At 51.1% G+C, this 21,646-nt stretch overlaps 5 protein-coding genes across 5 annotated transcripts; 2 read left to right on the top strand and 3 right to left on the bottom strand.

Moving 5' to 3' along the window:
• Positions 1-5,339: 5,339 nt before the first annotated feature.
• On the bottom strand, positions 5,340-6,859 carry FPOAC1_013318 (uncharacterized protein; the record flags this gene model as incomplete). Its single annotated transcript, XM_044857659.1, has 3 exons — positions 5,340-5,525; positions 5,580-6,045; positions 6,105-6,859. The coding sequence occupies 3 exons, from the start codon at positions 6,857-6,859 to the stop codon at positions 5,340-5,342; spliced, it is 1,407 nt and encodes a 468-aa protein (XP_044701842.1).
• A 463-nt stretch (positions 6,860-7,322) lies between these two features.
• Positions 7,323-9,733, top strand: FPOAC1_013317 (uncharacterized protein; the record flags this gene model as incomplete). The annotated part of the gene is made up of 2 exons (XM_044857658.1): positions 7,323-7,467; positions 7,515-9,733. 2 exons carry the CDS (start codon positions 7,323-7,325, stop codon positions 9,731-9,733), a joined length of 2,364 nt encoding a protein of 787 aa, XP_044701841.1.
• A 1,053-nt stretch (positions 9,734-10,786) lies between these two features.
• FPOAC1_013316 (uncharacterized protein) lies at positions 10,787-11,664 on the bottom strand (the record flags this gene model as incomplete). The annotated part of the gene is made up of 2 exons (XM_044857657.1): positions 10,787-11,491; positions 11,599-11,664. 2 exons carry the CDS (start codon positions 11,662-11,664, stop codon positions 10,787-10,789), a joined length of 771 nt encoding a protein of 256 aa, XP_044701840.1.
• Positions 11,665-13,854: 2,190 nt separating this feature from the next.
• On the top strand, positions 13,855-14,859 carry FPOAC1_013315 (uncharacterized protein; the record flags this gene model as incomplete). Its single annotated transcript, XM_044857656.1, has 2 exons — positions 13,855-14,407; positions 14,459-14,859. The coding sequence occupies 2 exons, from the start codon at positions 13,855-13,857 to the stop codon at positions 14,857-14,859; spliced, it is 954 nt and encodes a 317-aa protein (XP_044701839.1).
• Positions 14,860-16,447: 1,588 nt separating this feature from the next.
• FPOAC1_013314 (uncharacterized protein) lies at positions 16,448-21,561 on the bottom strand (the record flags this gene model as incomplete). Its single annotated transcript, XM_044857655.1, has 3 exons — positions 16,448-18,880; positions 18,928-20,925; positions 20,992-21,561. 3 exons carry the CDS (start codon positions 21,559-21,561, stop codon positions 16,448-16,450), a joined length of 5,001 nt encoding a protein of 1,666 aa, XP_044701838.1.
• Positions 21,562-21,646: the final 85 nt, after the last annotated feature.

Below are 21,646 nucleotides of genomic sequence, written 5' to 3'. Positions count from 1 at the left end.
TTGCTTGCCATTCAATCCCTTGCTTTTGTCCCGGTCTGTGATGAGCACCACCTGCCCGTCAAAGACAAACACGTTCTTCGGCAGCTGATCGGTATCGCAGTGCTTCAGCGTTGACACCTCCGGACCTCGCCCGGGCTGCCCTCCCCATACATGCACAACCGGGAACATACTTGACCGGAACTGCCGCAGCCAGCCAAGATACTCATCCATCGCCCGTTTACGGCACTCGACCCGACTACCGCCGTTCCCTGCATCGACGATCTTCCACAGCGTCGTGCCCAACAGCCTCGTTAACTTCTCTGCACCCGGCTTGAGCCATGCATTCTTCCGGTTCGTCGCAAATGACCGCCCTGGGCCCTCAAACACCAAGCTATCGGCGATGTCCTGTAGCCGTATTGTTTCGCGGATCTGACTCCATTGTCCGTCCATAAGCTTGTCGAGCCAGCCCTCCGCTTCTCGCACGAATGCCTGTGCTGCCCGTTGAAAGCTGTTTACGGTGATCTTGTCGCCCAGATAGTTGAGCGTCATGCCATTACTGTCCCATAGCACCCGCGCTTGCCCACCTTCCTGATTACGGTAGCCCCTCCCGTACGTCATCCACTGGATAATAGCACTGAACGGTGTATACGAGCCGGTTGCGAGCCAGTCGCGATGACCCTTCTGGAACCGATCGATAGCCGCAAAGCTCGTGTCGCAATTCGAGTCGTCGGAGTCGTACGGGTCGTCCTCAAAGAAGTGCTCTAGCATCAGAATCCGCCCGCACCATAAGAAACCGGCGAGAAACCGGGTATGTGTGTGGGACGGTACCCACGTGCCATCCTCCTTGACACCCAGTACAGCCGTGAAGTGGAGCAGCGGGTTGTAGTACTGCTTCTTCCCAAGCTTCTGCTTAATCGACTTGATGCAGAAGTCGAAGACAGCCTCATCAAGTGCCTCCTTATCGGGGTCTTCTTCTTCTTCTTCTTCTTCTTCTCCCTCTCCTCTATCCCCTTCTCTGCTGCCCTTCGTGACCTGCTGCTGCCCCTGCCTCTTCTTCTTGTCGACAACAGTATCAAGTCGCTGGACGATGTCAGCCAGGGAATTCCACTGCTCTTCCGTAAATCGGATACCGTGCTCTGCCTTGGCCCCATCGCGCCCAAGCGCCTGAATCCGGACGCAATAGCACAAGTACCGCTGCCAGCACGCACTGTACCTGTCCATCGTATCTGACTGCTGCTTTCGGCCGAACGGGGTCGATACCGGCTTGGTCGGGTCAATGCTGCCGAGCCACTCGAGCGTTTCGTCCGGCACCCTATCCAGCCTCTCCATACAACGGCCAAGCTCGCGCCGGAAACTCTCGGTCAGCTCACGTAGCCTCTGGTTCGCTTCACGGCGCTCGCGGGGCCACATCCGCTGCTCGACTGCGGCAGAAGCCGGTGATAGCCCCGCCTGGTACAGCGTCGGTTTGTCCCTCTGCTGCAAGTGCGCCGACCATTTCATAAACTGCACCCATCTCGACTCGGTGTCGACTCCGCCTGGTGCCTCTACCTGACGTTGCCGTTCCGTCTCTGCCTTCTTTAGATCCTTCTCACATGCCCGGACGGTCTGCGGTAGTAGAGCATCCCCAGCAGTTACGCCATCGTCAGCGCGTTCAGTGGCCGGATCGCCATCGGCGTCGGTGGTTTCAGCGCCCCGCGCTGGGTTGACGATCCAGTACCTTGCATGCGGGGCTTTGCGCAGTGACTGAAGCATTACGTACTCCCGTCCGCGCTTACCTTCCACCTGCGTTCTGTGTCTGTTGCGGGTCTCGTGTGTAGAAAAGTTCGACTTGTTGCGGGTCAGAAAGCGACAGCCCCCGGCCCTACAGCTAAACCCCTTATATGTCCTCAGCCCGGGGATCGGCGCGCTTCCATCTGGTGGCAGTTGTATGTTCTCGTCTGCTGGATCCTGCAGTGTCCGGGGGCGCCACCCCGACGACGAGAACGATGCTGCGAATGCAATTACCGCCTGTAGCTGCTCTCCAACAGTTTTGTGGCAGTTGCGGTAGTGGTGCTCTACCTTATCGACCTCGGGTTTGATAGCTGCCTCGCAGATCAGACAAAGCAGGACATCAAGCTGCTCGCAAAGCTGAATTATCTGGTCCACTGTATTATTTTTCATGGTTGTACGTAGTGGTGAGTGAACGGTGCTGCCGCTGATATAAAACGCACAATTCAAATCTGGCTGCGTCTGGATGATGATACTGTTGTTATTTAGTATCATGATAATGCCTACTGATATAAATATATCTGGCTTAATGTAAATAGACTTGCTTTTGTTATTGCTACAGTGATATGTAAACTCTATTTTTAAATTACTAATTACGATTTACCTGTATGTAAAGAATTGATTGAACTCTTCCCTCCCCTCGTTGTTTTCTGGGCCTGTTATTGGTATTTGGTGTTAGTTCCCTGTCAACTTGGGGTTGGGGTTCGTCTGTTTTCGACCCAATCACCGTTGTTGTCCTGGGGGAACGTTGTCCTGAGGGAATGGCCCGTGCACGACCCGCAACCGCCATACAATCTCGCTAACCCCAAGTGTTTGTTCAGCCAGAACAACACCCGGACTAGAGACCAGGGCATCACGAACGCCTCCAGCAGGGCCTGTCGGCGATGGATGGTACAGGCGGTTTCTTCGCGATAACCCGCAGCTGCAGAAGAAGAAGTTAGTTCGAGCTTTCGAACGAGAAAGGGCAGGATTTGAAGCTGGAGATATTGAGGATCTTCAGCAATTCTATACTGACCTTGGTGTAGCTGTTAAAAATCGAGATATCGAGGCCTCACAGATGTTCAACGCCGATGAATGCAGCCAGTGTTGCGAATAATATGGCAATAAAGTAGTATATTGCAATACATACCATATAACGTACATGATAAGCGGGTGCAACAGACAAGCGAGTGCAACAAAAAATCCCGCAATTTACATCTTCTCAACTTAATCAATTAATTTTCAACCACCAAATATGCCAGACCCAAATATTGAGGCTAGGATTCTTCTTGCACTTCGTGCCCTTCAAAATGACCCAAAATTAAGTCTCCGACGCGCCGCAGGCATCTACCAGGTCCGTTATTGGACTTTATATCGCCGACAGAAGGGTATCCTTTCTACGCGTGATTCTATCCCAAAATCACGCAAACTATCTGATCTAGAAGAACAGATCATAGTTCAGTTCATCCTCGATCTGGATTCGCGAGGGTTTCCCCCGCGACTGCGTTGTGTTGAGGAGATGGCTAACCGATTGCTCGCCGACCGCGAGACGCCGCCTGTCGGCAAGCGCTGGGCCTCTAACTTCGTCAAGCGACACAAAGACCTCAAGACGCATTTCCCCCGTAAATATGACTACCAGAGAGCCAAATGTGAAGATCCGACCATTATTCGCAACTGGTTTAGGCTCGTAGCAAATGTAATTGCGAAGTATGGCATCCGACCTGATGAAATCTACAACTTTGACGAGACTGGCTTTATGATGGGCGTTATTGCGAGCGGAATGGTCGTCACAGGTGCTGAAAGGCGTGGAAGACCAAAATCAGTGCAGCCTGGAAACCGGGAATGGATTACAGTCATTCAGGCGATCAATGCGGAAGGCCGAGCGATCCCGCCGTTCATCATTGGTGCGGGCCAGTATCACCTCGCCAACTGGTACCGAGACAGCAACCTCCCAGGCGATTGGGCCATTGCGACGAGCCCAAATGGCTGGACCGATAATGAGGTAGGCCTCGAGTGGCTAAAACACTTCGACCGGTGTACAAGCAAGCGATCAAATAGTCGCTATCGTCTTCTGATCCTCGACGGCCACGAAAGTCACCACTCTATCGATTTTGAGAGATATTGTAAGGAAAACAAGATCATCACGCTCTGTATGCCACCTCACTCGTCTCATCTACTTCAGCCTCTTGATGTCGGGTGCTTTAACCTACTCAAGAAGGCGTATGGTCGAGAAATTGAGCATCTGATCCGATGCTCCATAACCCACGTTTCCAAGACCGAGTTCTTCTCGGCTTTTTATGCCGCATTTCAGGCCACAATGACGGAGGAAAATATAAAATCAGCCTTTAGAGGAGCCGGGCTTGTGCCTCTCGACCCGGAAAGTGTGGTCTCAAAGATTGATGTGCGGCTGCGGACCCCAACGCCTGCCGAGGAGGTAGCTAGCCCCTCGACCCCTTGGGTCTCAAAGACGCCAAAGACCGTGCTTGAAGCACAATTTCAGTGTGAATACCTCGATAGACGAATCAGGCGGCACAAAAGTAGCTCCCCAGAGTCAATTCTAGGAGCTCTCAAGTCTCTTGCTAAGGGAACTAAGGCGATAATGCACGAGAATGCCTTGTTAAGGGCTGAGAACCAAGACCTTCGACAAGCAAATGAGATACTAAGTCGGCGGCGGAATATGAAAAAAACCAGACTGCAGAAGAGAGGGGTGATGACAGTAGAGGAAGGAAGGCAAGCGATTGATCAGATGAATGTTGACGGGCAGGCAGTGGAAGAATCGTTGAGAAGTGGTAGTCAGGGAAGGTCGGTGCAAGCGAAGGAAAGGCATTGTGGAGTATGCGGCAAGATGGGGCATAACGCAAGAACATGTCAGATAGTTGTTTCAGTGTCTGAGGAAGAGTATAGCAGTTAATTTCAATTGATTTAGAGGTTCGTTGTGTTTTTGTGACGATTTACATCTTGTGGATCGATGTTTGTTGAGACACTCGCTTATCATGTACGTTATCTAGAAAACGAACCAGTATATACGAAGGTCTACTGGGAAAGAAAAAAAAAGAATACAAGTTATATTATCATTTTAAATAGCTATCAGATATGTTCTTTATCCATATGATATCCCTATGTAAAAATTGATATATCAAGCTCTATGTCCCGTAACCTCCGCTGCCTTTTATTGGAGTCGAGAAAGGCTTTGAATACTGATGAAGAGAAGATGGTAAATGCAAAGCGTGAGAACAGAATACAAGTGGATAATGTCGATTGGAAGGCATAGACTCGTTTTTGTAAGTCGACTCTATCTAGCTGTATTAATTTCACGATTTTTGATTGGGGGGAATAATCCTTGCAGGCGATAAACTCTAAAAACATCAGTTAGGTAGACCACAAAGATAATACAGGAATAGGAAGGAAAGCATTGTAGACAAATAGCTTTCATGATATTAGCCTCAATGACACCAGACACAAAGAGGGCTGGATATATCAAGCTTGCGAAATGGCATCTTGGTCACAAATGTCGACTCACTGTCATCGACAATGCTCATGGATATACCAGCACTACTTAGAAACCCTGCTCATATCTAGCGGGTTATCATAATTCCGTTGAGTCCAAACACTTGTTAAAATGCACTTGTGGCAATCGGACCTGATGGTAAAACTGTACCGATATCGTCGAGGAAATATCGTTTAAACCATGGCCAATAGGTCTGTGTGCTCCACGTCTTTAAAAATTCAAGGAACGCAGATACTTTATGCACGCCGAATGCAGTATTTGTGCGCCCAATTGGCTCGTAAAGCCAAAGTTGCTGTTTCGATTAGTCCGGTGATCCAAATTCCCCTGCGAAGTCGCCAAAACTTACCGTTCGTGTAGATTCCCTCCCCTCCTCGTCGACAAACTCTGGAGATGTCGCGACGTATATCCAGTCATGACCTTGAACCACTATGCCATGCAAAGCACCCAGTTCCCTAAGGCCTTTGTTGGCATAGTCCTTCCTCGACAGCCCGCAGGCTTGTTTCCCTGGCCATGTCCGGCCCAGTAGTGAACGCAGCATGACCCAATGTGCGGATTGCCAAACGCTGATTTGCAGAATTGCACCATCGAAATCATTTCCGGGTCTCTTAGTCTCCAGACTTACTGTCGTTGGGCGTACCCGCAAAGGACCGTAGGACGTATGGCTCATACTCATTTCGGGAAGCGACTTTACAAGGCTTTCGATCCTTGGTTTATAGGAGGGATCGCAACTCGGGTCAATAAAGAAGCAAAAGTCTACTCTTTTTTCCGCTGTAAGGGGAGGTAGATAGTCGCGAATGATGGGGGCAGTGGTACTAGAAACCGCTATCAGCAATGTGAACGAAGAGTGCTTGGAATGTCGTACTAAACTTACCAGAGTGTGAAATCGACAAGACGGCTGGAGCCAGATCTCCGCAAAACCTTTTTCAGCAAATATTGATGTACCTCTACATTCCAAACACCCTCGTCATGGTCCATCTTGAAGCATCTCTCAGCATCAGCCAAGATTTCATCAACATCTTCCGGCGACAAATGGCTTCCAACATCCCTATCCGTGGCAAAAGCCCTATCATCTAGATCATTCACGTCCAGTAGGGATGTAAATCTGCTCCTGTCCAGGGTTGATGCAAAGACGTGTTTGCCCCGCTCCAGCCGCTGAATCGTCTTGAGCGCATCGACAATTTGTTGCGGAAGGTTAGGAGTATCGGGGCCGTTTAGTTGCTGTCGCTGGACACCGTGCTCTACTAAGCTTAAGTTCGAGAGTTTGCGGCGCGAGGATGATGCGCGAGATGATGCGCGGGATGAAGCTTGAGAGCGGGATCTCAGACTTGCTGATCTGATGCTGGCAGATGACTTGGTTGGCGAGGATGACGGAGATGGTGCCGGTCTTGAAGGCATAAATAGTGCTCTCGGTGTTGTTTCAACATCTATGTCCTCGACCTCATCGTCTTCATTGGTGCTGGCTGTTTTTCTCTTCTTGGTCCTCTCTGGAGTCAAGTCACTCATTTCCTCAGGCTCAGGACTTGGATATGCCCGCTTGCCCGTAGTTTCGGAGTCCTTAGTATGTTGGATATCCGTACTCAGATGGGCTGTCTTAATCCAGTTTAGAATAAATGTACGGTCTCTCATGGCGAAGTTTGTCGCATCTCGTAGTGGATTGTGCTGTTGATGTTGTGAAGTAGATTGAAAAAGTTAGCCCCGCAATGATGTGATGCTAAATCACTCCGGCAACCAAAAATTGCTGACATAATATTTTTGCTCCGTTACGTCACAATCATAGCAAACCCATCGATGCGCGCTCTGAGTTGTCTGTAAGAAATTAAAGTTCTCTCCATAGTTATGTATGTATGAATTTATTCCGCCCGGGAGGATACGCCTCATAGGGCCCACAACATTAAGTCTCGTTAGGGGCGGAATAAATTCATTCATTCATGCGTGTCCTTATGGGGCCCCGTCTGAGCGCGTCCGATGACTAAGACGCATGGAACAAAAATTTCCCGGCAGTAACCCAGCCAGGCGACTGGGTTGCTGGCCAGAATCCTTTCTACACAAAGGAACATACGACAAACGCGACTTCTTGTTCCCATCCACCATGGGGAATCAACCGCAGTCTAAGATCATCGAGGATAACCCTATTGGGAATGGCATCGATGCCTTTCGCGGTTCTTTCAGTTCGGTATGCGAAAGGGCGCATCTCTCCTGCATTCCAGATGCCCTGGACCAGCTTGAACATGAAGGTACGGCGGATCAATTTCCTTGAGGCACTCATCTAACCAATATAAAGATGTGCAGGATCTCGCGTCCAGTCTTCTATCAGCGATTCAAATTCTTCCTGCCACCCGCCTCTTACCTTCGAAGACAGGTCGTGGCACCCTCCGAAGCGATCTCCTAAGACTTGTTTCTACTGCCGCCTCTGCCGACTTTGACTTCGATCGCGTCAAGCCTCTCCTGAAATCAGCCCTCGTCGATGAACCAGACGATGCCCTAATCTGGGATGAACTCTATAACGCCGTCACCGAATCCACCCCGCCTCCCCGACAGGTAGCTTCTTCCATCCAACAGACTCCATGGCTGCGCAATACCAGCAGCTTCGCGAACTCGTCCGAGCATCGCAAATATGTGGACGATGTGCTGAAGGAGGAGCTTGGCCCTATGTATGTCGGGCTCCGCAATTTTCACAGCACATACTTTGGGGGCGTGGCCGGCCTTGACGCAGCCTCCCAGGCGTTCTTCGAGCAATGCCTCGAAGGTAGTGATCCACTCTTTGAGGACGGTTGGAAGGGATGGCCCAGGGATGCGAACCAGGATGATGTGCTGAGCTGGTTTGCCGACTTCAGCGACAAACTAGCGGCATTCACAGGCAGCCACGGGTCAATCCCAACGCATCGGCATCGACGACGGCCTCTTGCCCAGCCCAACAAGCCAATACAAGGTTCTACAGGAGAGCGCAAGTTGGACGTCGGTTTTGTCAAGGATACGAGTGCTGGGAAAGACTCGCGGTGCCACTGGTCGCAGATCTTGGTGCCTGGAGAGCTGAAGAGCAACCCGTCCGCCGACAAGGCCTCGATGGCGTGGCTTGATCTGGGGCGGTACGCGAGGGAGGTGCTGGCTGCGCAGAACGACCGTCGCTTCGTCTTGGGCTTTACCATCTGCGGGTCCCTCATGAGGGTATGGGCGTTTGACCGGCTCGGGGGCATCGCATCGGAGCAGTTCGACATTAACAAAGATGGGCGTCAGTTTGTGTCCACGATCCTTGGCTTTCTCTGGATGAACGAGGAGCAGCTAGGGTTCGACCCGACAATCATGACGGCAAACGGGGAGCGATTCATCGAGGTCGATCGGAATGGTTCGACCGAGCGGATCATCATCGACGAGGTGATGCAGCGGGCGCCTTGCATAGCTGGTCGAGCGACGACATGTTGGAAAGCCCATCCCGAAGGACGGCCGGAGATGCTGCTTGTCATTAAGGATTCGTGGCAATATCCGGAACGAGATGAAGAAGGCGAACTACTACGTGAGGCGACTGACAAGGGTGTCGTTAACGTAGCCCGGTACTATCACCACGAGACGGTACAGATTGACGGGGCAGATGATGACATCCGGAATAATGTTCGAAAAGGGCTGGATATTACGCAAGCTGCGAACTACCGTCCGGAACGACCAATCCGGCAGAACAACGTCGTATCTGGCACATCGAGAGAGGGTCGCGGCAGCGCCAGTGCCAGCAGAAAGCGGTCATCTAGCCAAGCTGGCGCTCCTCTTCCTTCTAGCAAGCGATCTTGTTCCGTGTCTTCAACGAGGGCCGCTAGTTCATTACCAAATCGTGTACATCGGCGTGTCATTCTCCGAGACTACGGGATGCCTATCTACAAGGCGAGCTCCCGGTCGGCTCTGCTTGCTGCGTTTGAGCGGTGCATTGAAGGGCATGAATCTTTGCATAAGGCAGGCTTCCTTCACAGAGACATCTCGGTCAACAATCTCATGATCAACGAGGATGGCGATAACCCCTCCTGGTCTTCTTTCTTGATTGACCTTGACCTGGCTATCAAAGAGTCACGAGAGGTTGCGTCAGGGGCAAAGGGGAAAACCGGAACACGGGCTTTCATGGCAATCGGGGCGCTGCTGGGCGAGCAGCATTCCTTTATGCACGATATTGAATCATTCTTCTGGGTCTTGTTCTGGATATGCATCCACTACAACGGGGCAGACGAAACCAGAGTCGTTCAAGAATTTGATAAGTGGAATTATGTTGATACGGGAGAATTGGCAAACTTGAAGAAAGGGCAAGTATCCCACGAAGGTGACTTCATCAAAACCGCGAAGGAGAATTTCACTCCCTATTATCAACCGTTAGTGCCTTGGGTCAATAGGGTACGAAAGGTAGTGTTTCCAAATGGTAGGAGGTGGGAGAGAGAGGACAAAGAACAATATGTTCGGGTGAGGGAGATCCTACAGGAGGCGAGACGGGACCCAGAGGTGTTGGGTGGAGGGGGAGCACCGTAAGATTATGGCGGAGGGATATAGTGGCTACAGTAGGAGGACAACGAGCATGATTCGCCATTGCAGTTAAAAAACACGCCGAAGGGGTCCTGGTTAGGGTTATAAGTGATAAATATTTAGAGCTTTTTACTTATGGGCCTCCAGATTTTTATAAGCTTGCTAGTAAACTTGTGTCACAGCTCGAAGTCAGACCAGCCTACCCTAGAGCTACAAGTGGATCAGATCACGCGGCGATAAGTTATCGCAGAAGATCCTGAACGACCGTCAGATAGCTCCTGAACGTAGCTCCTTGAGCTACGTCTTGTCAATAGAGCCTGACCCGCCTGCAGTGCCTATCTGTAGCTAATAGATCCTGTTCAGCCTGAAGCGTTCCCCGTCCACCTGTATACCGAACCGGACCCGTGACATCTTGTGATGAATACCACTGTTGAGGAGGAAGAGAGTTCATTTATTAATAGTACAGTGGGGTGCGGGTCCAGCGTCAGTAGTCCATCACCTAGCCTACGGCAACCCTACTGTTTTACCCCCGTGCGGTCCAACTTTGACCATATCAGAGTGGGTACGGGCGATAGCGGACATATGCTCCGGGCTGTCCTCCCATGAGCGGCAGTGCGTAGCAGAAGGTTTAGTGACAAGGCATTCGCTTGGACCATTCATAATAGAACTAGGGTTACCGGATGCATCAAGTAGCTATCATTCGATCATTCCTCAGTTCCAATCATCTAGTAAGGCGCCCAGTGCCAGGCTAATAGATATAGATTATTCGCGGCTTCAAGGTTCGGCGAACAAGGACTGCAGACCGTAAAAATCGGGATATACCAGTACCCCCCGAGCCACCAATTGATGTTCAATTATGAGCACTTGGACCTTCTAGTCCAAAAAAACATGCTCTTTGCAAGTCTGCCTCATAAGCAGATATTCTGTCAGAATTTGGCCGCCTTATGGGTGCGTAAGCAATTTCTGGCTTAGCGAATGAAGTACTTAGAAGTACCGCTGCTGCCTGGAGTTCCGGGGTGCGAATGTGGGGGAATGGAGTCATAAGTACTGTCGCTAACATTAATACGTCTGGCCGGTCTCGTCTTTTGCGTCAAGGTCGACCTTGCCCGTGTCGACGAGCATCTTGACCACGGCCTCGTGTCCATTCCTGGCGGCCAACGACAGCGGCATCTGGCCAATGTAATCTTTCGCATCAAAGTCGACCTTGCCCGTGTCGACGAGCATCTTGACCACGGCCTCGCGTCCATTCTCAGCGGCCAACGACAGCGGCGTCTGGCCGCCCTTGTCTTTCGCATCAACGTCGACCTTGTCCGTGTCGACGAGCATCTTGACCACGGCCTCGTGTCCATTCCTGGCGGCCAACGACAGCGGCGTCCGGCCAATGTAATCTTTCGCATCAACGTCGACCTTGCCCGTGTCGAGGAGCATCTTGACCATGGCCTCGTGTCCATTCCTGGCGGCCAACGACAGCGGCGTCTGGCCGCCCTTGTCTTTCGCATCAACGTCGACCTTGTCCGTGTCGACGAGCATCTTGACCACGGCCTCGTGTCCATTCTCAGCGGCCCACGACAGCGGCGTCCGGCCAATGTAATCTTTCGCATCAACGTCGACCTTGCCCGTGTCGAGGAGCATCTTGACCATGGCCTCGCTTCCATTCCTGGCGGCCCACAACAGCGAAAGGTCGACCTTGTCTGCAGCGGGGGCACTTAATGCGTGGGCAGTTTTTGCTTCCGCAATGTCACGAGCAGCTCGAGCTTCAGCTCTCTTTGCGGCATCATGCTCGAGCACGGAAAGCCTCTCTTGGTCTCTTTTGAAAAACCAGCCTCCGCTGCGTGCCTTTTTTTCTAATAAGCAAGCAATTTTTGCGCCACGGCAATAGCGGCAGCAGCAGCCTTTTCTTCGGCCCTCTTAACTGCTTGCTCCTCGGCTTCCTTCATAACTTGATCCACATCCGAACCTTTGCCTTTTACTATGGGTCCGGTATCGCTGAGACCTAGGAACTATTAAGAGGCGATTGAACTCAAATCGGCTAAGAAATTGAATTGTTTCGCTTAAAATCAGAGTCATATCGTTTGAAGCGTTATCGCATTGCTGATTGGCTCAAAATAACCCGGTTAGCGAAGGAAAGGGGACTTCAATTCATAAGAGATAATAACAGGTGTCACGGCCTAACCCACAACGTTAAGGACTTTAGCCTAAAGAAAACCTGGCAGAAAATCTACCCCGAGATTCAAAGACTGAAGAGCAATTGGGAGTTGTCTATCTTCTAGAGCTAGAGAGCGCAGCAGACATGTTGGTAGGGGATCAATCGAAGACGGAGCAAAACATGTGTCAAGACGCCTGGACTTTAAAACCATCACATTTGAAAAGCAGAGACTCAGAGAGACCTAGGGAATATTTCGCGACTCAGGTATCGATGATCGACGTGCTATCGATGTCACGGGCTGGTCTCGGGAATACAGGTGAACGGGGAACGCTTCAGGCGGAACGGGATCTATTGCTACGGATAGGCACTGCAGGCAGGTCAGGCTCTATTGATAAGACGTAGCTCGAGGAGCTACGTTCAGGATCTATCTAGTCGGTGAACTAAAGTCTCAGCGATAACGTATCGCCACGTGATCTGATCCACTTGTAGCTCTAGGGTAGGCTGGTCTGACTTCGAGCTGTGACAGGAATGAGATCACACATGTTACGATCGGCCCCTATAGGCAGCTGTAAGCACCACTGTAATCGTTAGCATAGTGATTACGGCCCGATCTTTTGCCCTGTGGCTTAGCGGTTAGGTGCAACCGTTACAACACAGGAGGCTATTGACAAGCTAATTCATTCGATGCCAAAACGCCTCGATAACTGCATTTATAGAGATGGAAAACATAGTGGATATTAATCTACTGACTTCAGCGATTGAAATGATATATAAATCACTTTCCAATTATATTGTTCAATTGATTGAGGAATTTATTAAAATGTGGTGGTAATTGCGGCTTGGTGGTGCGATCGTGCATTTGATACCCTGTGGTCCGGAAACCTCAAAGACGCACTTCATTCCAATGACGTAAGTGCGATATAATATAGTTTATTCCTTCTGGGAAAACTACGCTAAACCATGCATCTTGACTACTGACAAAGCTCTAGTTTTCCCGATTCACACCCTTGAGGGGTCTCAGAAGCCAATTTCCTGAGGTGCTTCGCCAAAAGTATACGTTGTGTGTTTTACGCCGAGTAGGGAGAAATTAGGGATGAGATACTTATTTCGGACTGATCTACAGCCGGCGGAAACGCCACATAACCCGCTTGCAGGAGATCGACAATAACAGAGCCTATTTCCAGCCTTTCAGCTCTCCACGAAATTGCCCGCATGCGGTTGAGACACGGCACAACTTCTTGATGTAAGCTGAAAGTGAACTCACAAAATACAATCATCATTCAGCATACTACCTCTCTAATTATAGATAACTACATGTTAAAGGCATTGATATATCAGTATGTCTTATTCTGTTTGGCAGCTAAGCCACCGGCTCTAGAAGGGATCTATGAAATCCATGAGTGTGTGTTATGGCCTCATGCGGAAAACCTTTTCCTAGGACGGGTTATGTATAAGCGTCTTAGCTGCATGACGGTAAAAGTATGACAATCTTCTGTGGCGGACCGGTCTATGCGTCCACCTCCGCGTAGTAGGCAGCGCTGAGTTTATTAGCTCGTTCTGGTGGCAGCTCAGGTAGTGCGAACCTTGGTAGATTGCATGGATGGAATGTTGCGTAACCTTTATAGTATTGTACATGTACACCTTCCTCTGTCACGGCCAGGGTCCCTGGATGCATTCAGGGCCTTACCCGCTGCGCTATACGGCAAAAGACTAGGATGCAAGGTCCCTGACCTTACACTGCATTCTCATATATATAGCTATAACACCCCCAGGATCAGGTTCAGATTCGGGCTCAGACTCAGGCTGTGACACCAGAGTTCTATTCACCAACAAAAACAAAACACGTCCTTGTCCTGTCTGTATTCACCATAGACTCCATTCCTGTATTGGCTTGTAATACACGGGCTACCCACGAACATTAACGTGATCCGCTTTGTCAACGACGCCTTCTCACAGCGGCGGCAGGTTGCTTGAAATCATTATGGAAAATTCAAAAGACGCCGAGGCCAACACAGTTTTCGAAATTGCTGCAGATGGCGACCTTATTCTGATAGCTGGACCGCAAGAGACGAGACTCCGTATTCACTCTATGTCATTGATGGCAGCCTCGAAAGTTTTCTCCGTCATGTTCGGGCCAGACTGGAAGGAAGGTCATGATATGCGCGACCACGATAAACCATTCGAACTACTGCTACCCGATGACAATGCTGCTGCATTAAAAATCATATGTTCTGTTATTCACTACCAGAATGAAAAGGTACCTCGAACCCTCGTCGCTGGCGATGTTCTCGCAGTTGCCATCGTTGCGGACAAGTATGGTTGCATTGATGCACTCAAATTTGCAAGCGAGACTTGGCTTCGAACTTCCAGAGATAAAGCTAGCAATTTGATGCTTCTCGCTGCCGCGGCATACCTGTTTCGGAATGCACAAGCATTCAATGAGATCACTAGAGCGTTGGTTTTTGATTATGATGGTACTTATCTTGCTCTCTCCTGGGATGAAGTTGAATCTGTTATGCCATGGAGGGTACTTTGTAAGTATTCCAGTAGTTGCTTGGACATTTAACTGACGGGAGAACGGACAGGTTTACTGGAAGAGCAGAGAGGGTTCGCAAGATTAAGGGTAGCAGAGATTCTCATAGCAGGAGTGAACGATGGGACTGGGATGTGTTGTCATAAATGTGGATGGACAAGCAAATATGCGTATGCATATATAAAACTGCTACAAGAAAAAGGTCTTTGGCCAGCACATTTGTTCCACATCTCCATCTCCAAGGCACTGGAGAAAGCGGAGAGGATGCCAGGCCCGGTTCCTGAGGAGCAAAGTACTCAGTGTCGATATGCATACAAGCATGAGCCCCCAGCATATAGGGAAGACCGTCGCCGGGAATTGGACAGCCTCAACAAAAAGATCGGGCTTTGCCTGCACTGCATCCGCTTAGGCAGAACGGATCCTGATTGTGGCGATCCCTCTCATAACCGCTAGAATCAACTAATAAGAGCCTCTACTTGACAGATTTCTGAGATAGGTGGAAAAAGAGGTGGCCGAGACTGTTATCCTCCTGATAAAATAAGAATGGATTAATTGTGCTGTGGTTGGTTCTAAGTTACACGTGTCTGGGAATGAATTCAGGGCGACGAATGACTCTTAAGGTTTTCGAGGCAGACTTTACTGGACTGGCGCAGAAATTTATGTCAGTGCACCGAAGTACACCCATAGCGTCGTAAGAGTGATAGCTGGGGTCTGTATGACCATGCTCTATTAAGTCGGCATATGACCATTATAGATAGGCAAAGACCTCTCTAATGAAAAGGATAATCAGATCGTGATTCGTGCGTCGTTGCGCGTCTTACATAACCTTGTAGACGTGGTGTGATAGGGCGTCGTCTAGGCGCACAGGACCTGTGTGCTCGGGGCACAGACCCCCCCGTCAGCAGGCTAGGGGCACAGCCCCCTGACTAAGCATTCATCATTTATGGGCGGCCAATACATGGGCACCCAGGTGCGCCGCCTGACTAGGCGTGGCACCAATACATAGCCTACAACAGGACGGTTAGGGCTACTTTGGAGAGCTGTTGCTGGACAGATAGGCGGGGGATGAGCTCAAAGATACAGCTGTAGCCTAACTGTGGGTTAACGGGTGATTAAAGTCTTGAACACATTGTTTTGCGGTGAACACGATTCTATAGGTCCACGGAGCGTTGCAGAGTCGACAGCATGAAAACTGATCCAAAGGCCGCCCTGTGAGGAGTAAGAGCACAGCACACATGTCAATTCAGCGCGCAAAACGACTTGATTATTAGATAGGAAGTGACTATATTCTTTGGTCCATATACGTTTAATTCCAATGCAATATCATCTCCAGGTATCAATGACGGTGTTGTAGTTGAGTCGATGAAGCAAATGTCTTAACACAATCTCAGGTGTTAGTGCTGTTGTACCTGCCGTACGAGTCATGAAGGCCGGCTGAGGCTTTAGTGCTTTGTCAAAGTGTGGGGAATTTTGAGCCAATAATATTGCGTGCCCTAGGGGGGATGCCCAAGGTTATTGGGGCACCATGTATTGGCCGCCCTCGGGCTGGTCTTAATGACTAATCTGGCTGGCAAAATCCTGGTCTCAATTCAACTTCAATCGATGAATTGAATTGAACTTTGAACCGGTCGCAACGCCGCAAAAATGACTTTCGCAGGCCGGCAAGCCAGATATAAGCTTCCCTCGATATAATGGATCGATGCATCTATTTAAAATGCATTCTTATCGATGAAAACCTATGGGTGACCTGAATCCGTTGGGGTGCAATGGATTCAGGTCGTCATTTCATTAACGTACCTTTTTTTACTATGGTAAAGCCATTGGATAGTGAGCACTATCCGCCAGTATGCTAGGATAGGTTGGCTCGCCTGGGCCCTTCGGGCCCACATGAGCCAACGGGTATTACATGACATACCATGACTAGTTAGAGCCCTAAAGAAGAGATCGTAGTTTGATTTGGCTGAAAAACTTGCTAGTAGCTTTAAACCCGAAGTCGGATTTACCCACTGGATTCAAGACTCCAATGATGCCTGCCTCTGCTCTAACAGAATTTCAACACTAACACACGACCTGAATGATAGCCGATAGCGACCGTTGATCTATCAATAGCGGGCCTGCCCCCTCGATAGTCCGGAGGCAGCCAAAGCATCTTCTTTCCATCTTCAACAATCCATTCGCCATCCGCGCTTATACCCCATCCAGAATGGCTAACACGCGGTAATGTTATCTCAGTCGACCGATCATTTATGACAGGCGGCAGAGCCGGGCGATCCAGATTTAGAAGTCCAATATCGGTAGAGAGGAGAGCATTTGACGTTGGATCAAATGAAAGGTGATATAATACTCTCCCAACGTTAAGCGTTTGATCGCATGCGCCCGTGGCCGCGTCCCAGATCTTGACTGTGTTATCATCTGAGCCAGATGCAAGACGCTGGCCATCTACCGAGAACACCACCGACGTCACCCAATCGCCATGGCCCTTGAGCGTCTGCTCGCATACGCCCGTGGCCGCGTCCCAGATCTTGACTGTGTTATCATGTGAGCCAGATGCAAGACGCTGGCCATCTGCCGAGAACACCACCGACGTCACCCAATCGCCATGGCCCTCGAGGGTCTGCTCGCATGCGCCCGTGGCTGCGTCCCAGATCTTGACTGTGTTATCATGTGAGCCAGATGCAAGACGCTGGCCATCTGCCGAGAACACCACCGACGTCACCAAACCGCCATGGCCCTCGAGGGTCTGCTCGCATGCGCCCGTGGCTGCGTCCCAGATCTTGACTGTGTTATCATGTGAGCCAGATGCAAGACGCTGGCCATCTGCCGAGAACACCACCGACGTCACCGGACCGCCATGGCCCTCGAGGGTCTGCTCGCATGCGCCCGTGGCTGCGTCCCAGATCTTGACTGTGTTATCATGTGAGCCAGATGCAAGACGCTGGCCATCTGCCGAGAACACCACCGACGTCACCCAATGGCCATGGCCCTTGAGCGTCTGCTCGCATACGCCCGTAGCCGCGTCCCAGATCTTGACTGTGTTATCAAATGAGCCAGATGCAAGACGCTGGCCATCTGCCGAGAACACCACCGACGTCACCGGACCGCCATGGCCCTCGAGGGTCTGCTCGCATGCGCCCGTGGCTGCGTCCCAGATCTTGACTGTGTTATCATCTGAGCCAGATGCAAGACGCTGGCCATCTGCCGAGAACACCACTGACCACACCTCATCGCCATGGCCCTCGAGGGTCTGCTCGCATACGCCCGTGGCTGTGTCCCAGATCTTGACTGTGTTATCATCTGAGCCAGATGCAAGACGCTGGCCATCTGCCGAGAACACTACCGACGTCACCGAATCGCCATGGCCCTCAAGCGTCTGCTTGCATGCGCCCGTGGCTGCGTCCCAGATCTTGACTGTGTGATCATCTGAGCCAGATGCAAGACGCTGGCCATCTGCCGAGAACACCACCGACGTCACCCAATCGCCATGACCCTCGAGGGTCTGCTCGCATACGCCCGTGGCTGCGTCCCAGATCTTGACTGTGTGATCATCTGAGCCAGATGCAAGACGCTGGCCATCTGCCGAGAACACTACCGACGTCACCGAATCGCCATGGCCCTCAAGCGTCTGCTCGCATGCGCCCGTGGCTGCGTCCCAGATCTTGACTGTCTTATCATATGAGCCAGATGCAAGACGCTGGCCATCTGCCGAGAACACCACCGAATTCACCCAATTGCCATGGCCCTCGAGGGTCTGCTCACATGCGCCCGTGGCCGCGTCCCAGATCTTGACTGTCCCATCATGTGAGCCAGATGCAATACGCTGGCCATCTGCCGAGAACACCACCGACGTCACCGACATGGCATGGCCCTCGAGCGTCTGCTTGCATGCGCCCGTGGCCGCGTCCCAGATCTTGACTGTGTTATCATATGAGCCAGATGCAAGACGCTGGCCATCTGCCGAGAACACCACCGACCTCACCGAATAGCTATGGCCCTCAAGCGTCTGCTTGCATGCGCCCGTGGCTGCGTCCCAGATCTTGACTGTCCCATCATCTGAGCCAGATGCAATACGCTGGCCATCTGCCGAGAACACCACCGAATTCACCCAATTGCCATGGCCCTCGAGGGTCTGCTCACATGCGCCCGTGGCCGCGTCCCAGATCTTGACTGTCCCATCATGTGAGCCAGATGCAATACGCTGGCCATCTGCCGAGAACACCACCGACGTCACCGACATGGCATGGCCCTCAAGCGTCTTCTCGTAAGCGTTCCAATCTGCCTCCATTCTTGGCTTCAATACCATCCAATCCGGCTCCTCCTTCTTAAAGAGCTCTCTGGTGAGACTGTGTTCAGGACTGAACACGAGTGCGGACGCATAAGCCTGCAATGGAGCAATCTCGATGGCGCGAGCATGAGAAAGAATGAATCGGCGCGCATCTCGAAGTAGTTCTGTCAGTTTCTGCGCTCCCGCGATTTTCTATAACCTTGTTAGACGGCTTCCAATATACATCTAGAGCAGCTTACCACTAAAGCCTCGAGCTTGTGTACCGCCTTGGTTCCCTCCGATATGCTTCGTAGCAGACCAAGACATTCCAGCCAATACAAGTACTTCTTCTGGATGAATACATGGACGTTGCCGTTATCCCGTAGAATGTCGTTGACTTCTGCGACATCTGAGTCGTGAAGATGGTCAACCCAGTAGACGCATGAATATCGAATTGGGGACAATGGGTCGGGATTAGTCGGTGAGACCTGATCAATGGAGAATCCTGGCGTGTTGAGACTGTAGATGTTTCGTCGAAGAGTTTCCGACAGGACCCCTAGCGACCTCGAGAAGAGGGCATAGTGCTGGTGCGCAATGCCAGAAGGTAGGATTTGTTTTGACGCGTTCTTGAGCAGGAAATCTTTGGCTGATTGATGCACAAAGTAGATGACGCCTTTTCGAAGAGTCAGAAAAGAACCACAGGAGCTGATGATTTCTTCCAACTCATCCTGGTCAAGATCGTCGAGCGACTCGGCAAGAGCCTTCAACTCGTCCAAGTTGATGGGTCGGTATACAACCGAAGCAAGAGCGAGGGTATCCTTGCAACGATCTGCATCTTTCGAATCGCTGATATGTTCCACCATTCGCTTATAGAGAGGATCAAGACCTGGAGGGAATGACTTCAATGTGTCCAGCGTATGTCGTTTTCGGACCTTGGAATCTGCCAGTTCTTGACAAACCAAGGCTACCCAGAGAAAGGTGCCATCGGCGTTGCCAACCAAATGGCGTTGAACAGCGTCCCTTGTTTCCTTGTCGTAGTTTTTGAGGTCCGCCAGTTTCTCCACCTTGTATCCAATGTATGTGTCGACAGCCTTGGAGATGGAGTCTTGGTTCAGCTCGAGCTGAAGCCTGACCTTCTGCTTTGCATGGCCGAGTTTCTCCTCAATATCCAGCCAATTGCGGCTAGATATGATCCATTTGGCTCGAGACGGTTTCATGATGAAATCGAGGAGTTGGTCGCGGCTTGTCTTGCACTCATCGAGAGCATCAACAATCAGGATAGCACCGTCTGAAATCGGGTCATTAAGCATGGCTGCGAGGATCTTGGATAAGGCTTCCCAGGCATTCCCGTCCTCGAAAAGCTGCTTGCCCGCATGGTCGTGTTTCTCCCGAATATGCAGGATGAGCGATGGTTGCTGGGCAACTAGCAGATAGATCAGACCGCGCAGCACCGCAGTCGCGTTACTCAGCCTTGCCTCAGTGGCTTGGCAGAAGAAGTAGGACAGGTGATTGCCGGGCTCTTTCTCCAGCTCGTCGATGATGCCACATAGCAACATCGTCTTGCCCTTGCCAGGCTCACCTTTGATCCAGAGCAGCTGTCTTTGCGGTTCGTCACGCCACTGCCGGAATTCGTTGTTGTCGAGGATCCAAAGATAAGAGTCCCTGAGCAGGCCGCCTTTTGTCTCTTGGATGCGCGTTTTGTCGTCGCGAGGGTCAGTCTCGCGCAGGTCTTTCAGGCATTGCTTCGCCTCGTCGTCTTGGTGCCGCTTCTCTTGATGTTGCGTTTGCGTTTCAATGGCCGAATGTACGCCTTTGATGGCCGAATGTACGCCTTTGATGGCCGAATGAATGTTTTGGAGATTCATCTCTAGAGCGCCCGCAGCGTCGGTGAGTTTCCGAAGTTGCATTCTGCTCTCTCCGGTATTGTATTGCTCCATGTCTCCTTGCACGGCAGCCTCGGCTTCCTTGATCTCGCTGAGCTTGCCAGCCCAATCGTCGATTTTGAGCAGATCCCTTCCGATGACGGCAGCCCAATTCCGGTAGTAAAGGCATACACTCTTGATTTGATATGTAAGGAGCTTCTCGTAGAGCTGCACGACGTGCTTCTCCAGTTGGACTCGCAGCCCCGCAGATGATTGCTCGGCCTTGTTCTCGTCAAGAAGCAGAGACACCAAGTTCCAGTACCACTCCATTCTCGACAGAACGTAGGCGATGCCTTTGCGGTTATCGCGTGCCTCGGCGATGGGGTTCGAGAGGATCTATTAACTGTCAGCAGGGGACCATCCATTGTTCTCTCACCGGATGTGAGGGCCGATCACACACACCTCCAGTCCGAGGCAGACGCCGACCCAGGCGACAGCAGCTTCCGGAGCGGCATGCAGCGCCTTGTCCACTATTCTTCTGACCTCCTGCGCCGCTTGCAGGCCTTCGTCGATGCCTTGCTTGATAGACGCTTGCTTCTGCGTCCGGTCCAGTCCAGCCTGAACCAGCTGTTGCATTTGGCCACATCGTGTCCTCGGAGTCTCTCCTATCTCGTTGTCTGTTGATTCGCGAGTAGCAGAGCTCGGGTCGTCTCCGTGTAGCTTAGCTGATAAGATCTTCTCGTATACCCCAACCAGTTTAGGCTCGTTCTCTTTGAGCTTATCGTAGGCTTGGTTCCAAATTCGCTCTTGTAGACTCGGCAGTGGTGAGGTTTCGGCATCTGTCGAGGTGAGTGGAGAAGGCGGTGGCTGAGATGTTGGTTGAGTTGCTTGCTGAGCAGATGTTGGTTGAGTTGCTTGCTGAGCAGATGTTGGGGAAGCAGATCGAGACGATTTCGGTGAAGGCGGTGCAGTGGCCGGCCACCTTTTACGGCTTTTTGAAGAGAAAAACAAGTTAAGCGATTTGGATTTCATCTTTACAGAGATTATGGCGGCTTCGCTGTGCGGTATGCAAATAGCTCCAGGATAATTCTCGTTTGGTTGATGGATGGCGACCAAG

Source organism: Fusarium poae (genome assembly GCF_019609905.1).
Source record: "Fusarium poae strain DAOMC 252244 chromosome Unknown contig_1, whole genome shotgun sequence".
Classification (NCBI taxonomy): Eukaryota; Fungi; Ascomycota; class Sordariomycetes; order Hypocreales; family Nectriaceae; genus Fusarium; species Fusarium poae.
Note: the sequence above shows the minus strand (reverse complement) of the source record. Positions and strands in the feature narration are given on the sequence as shown.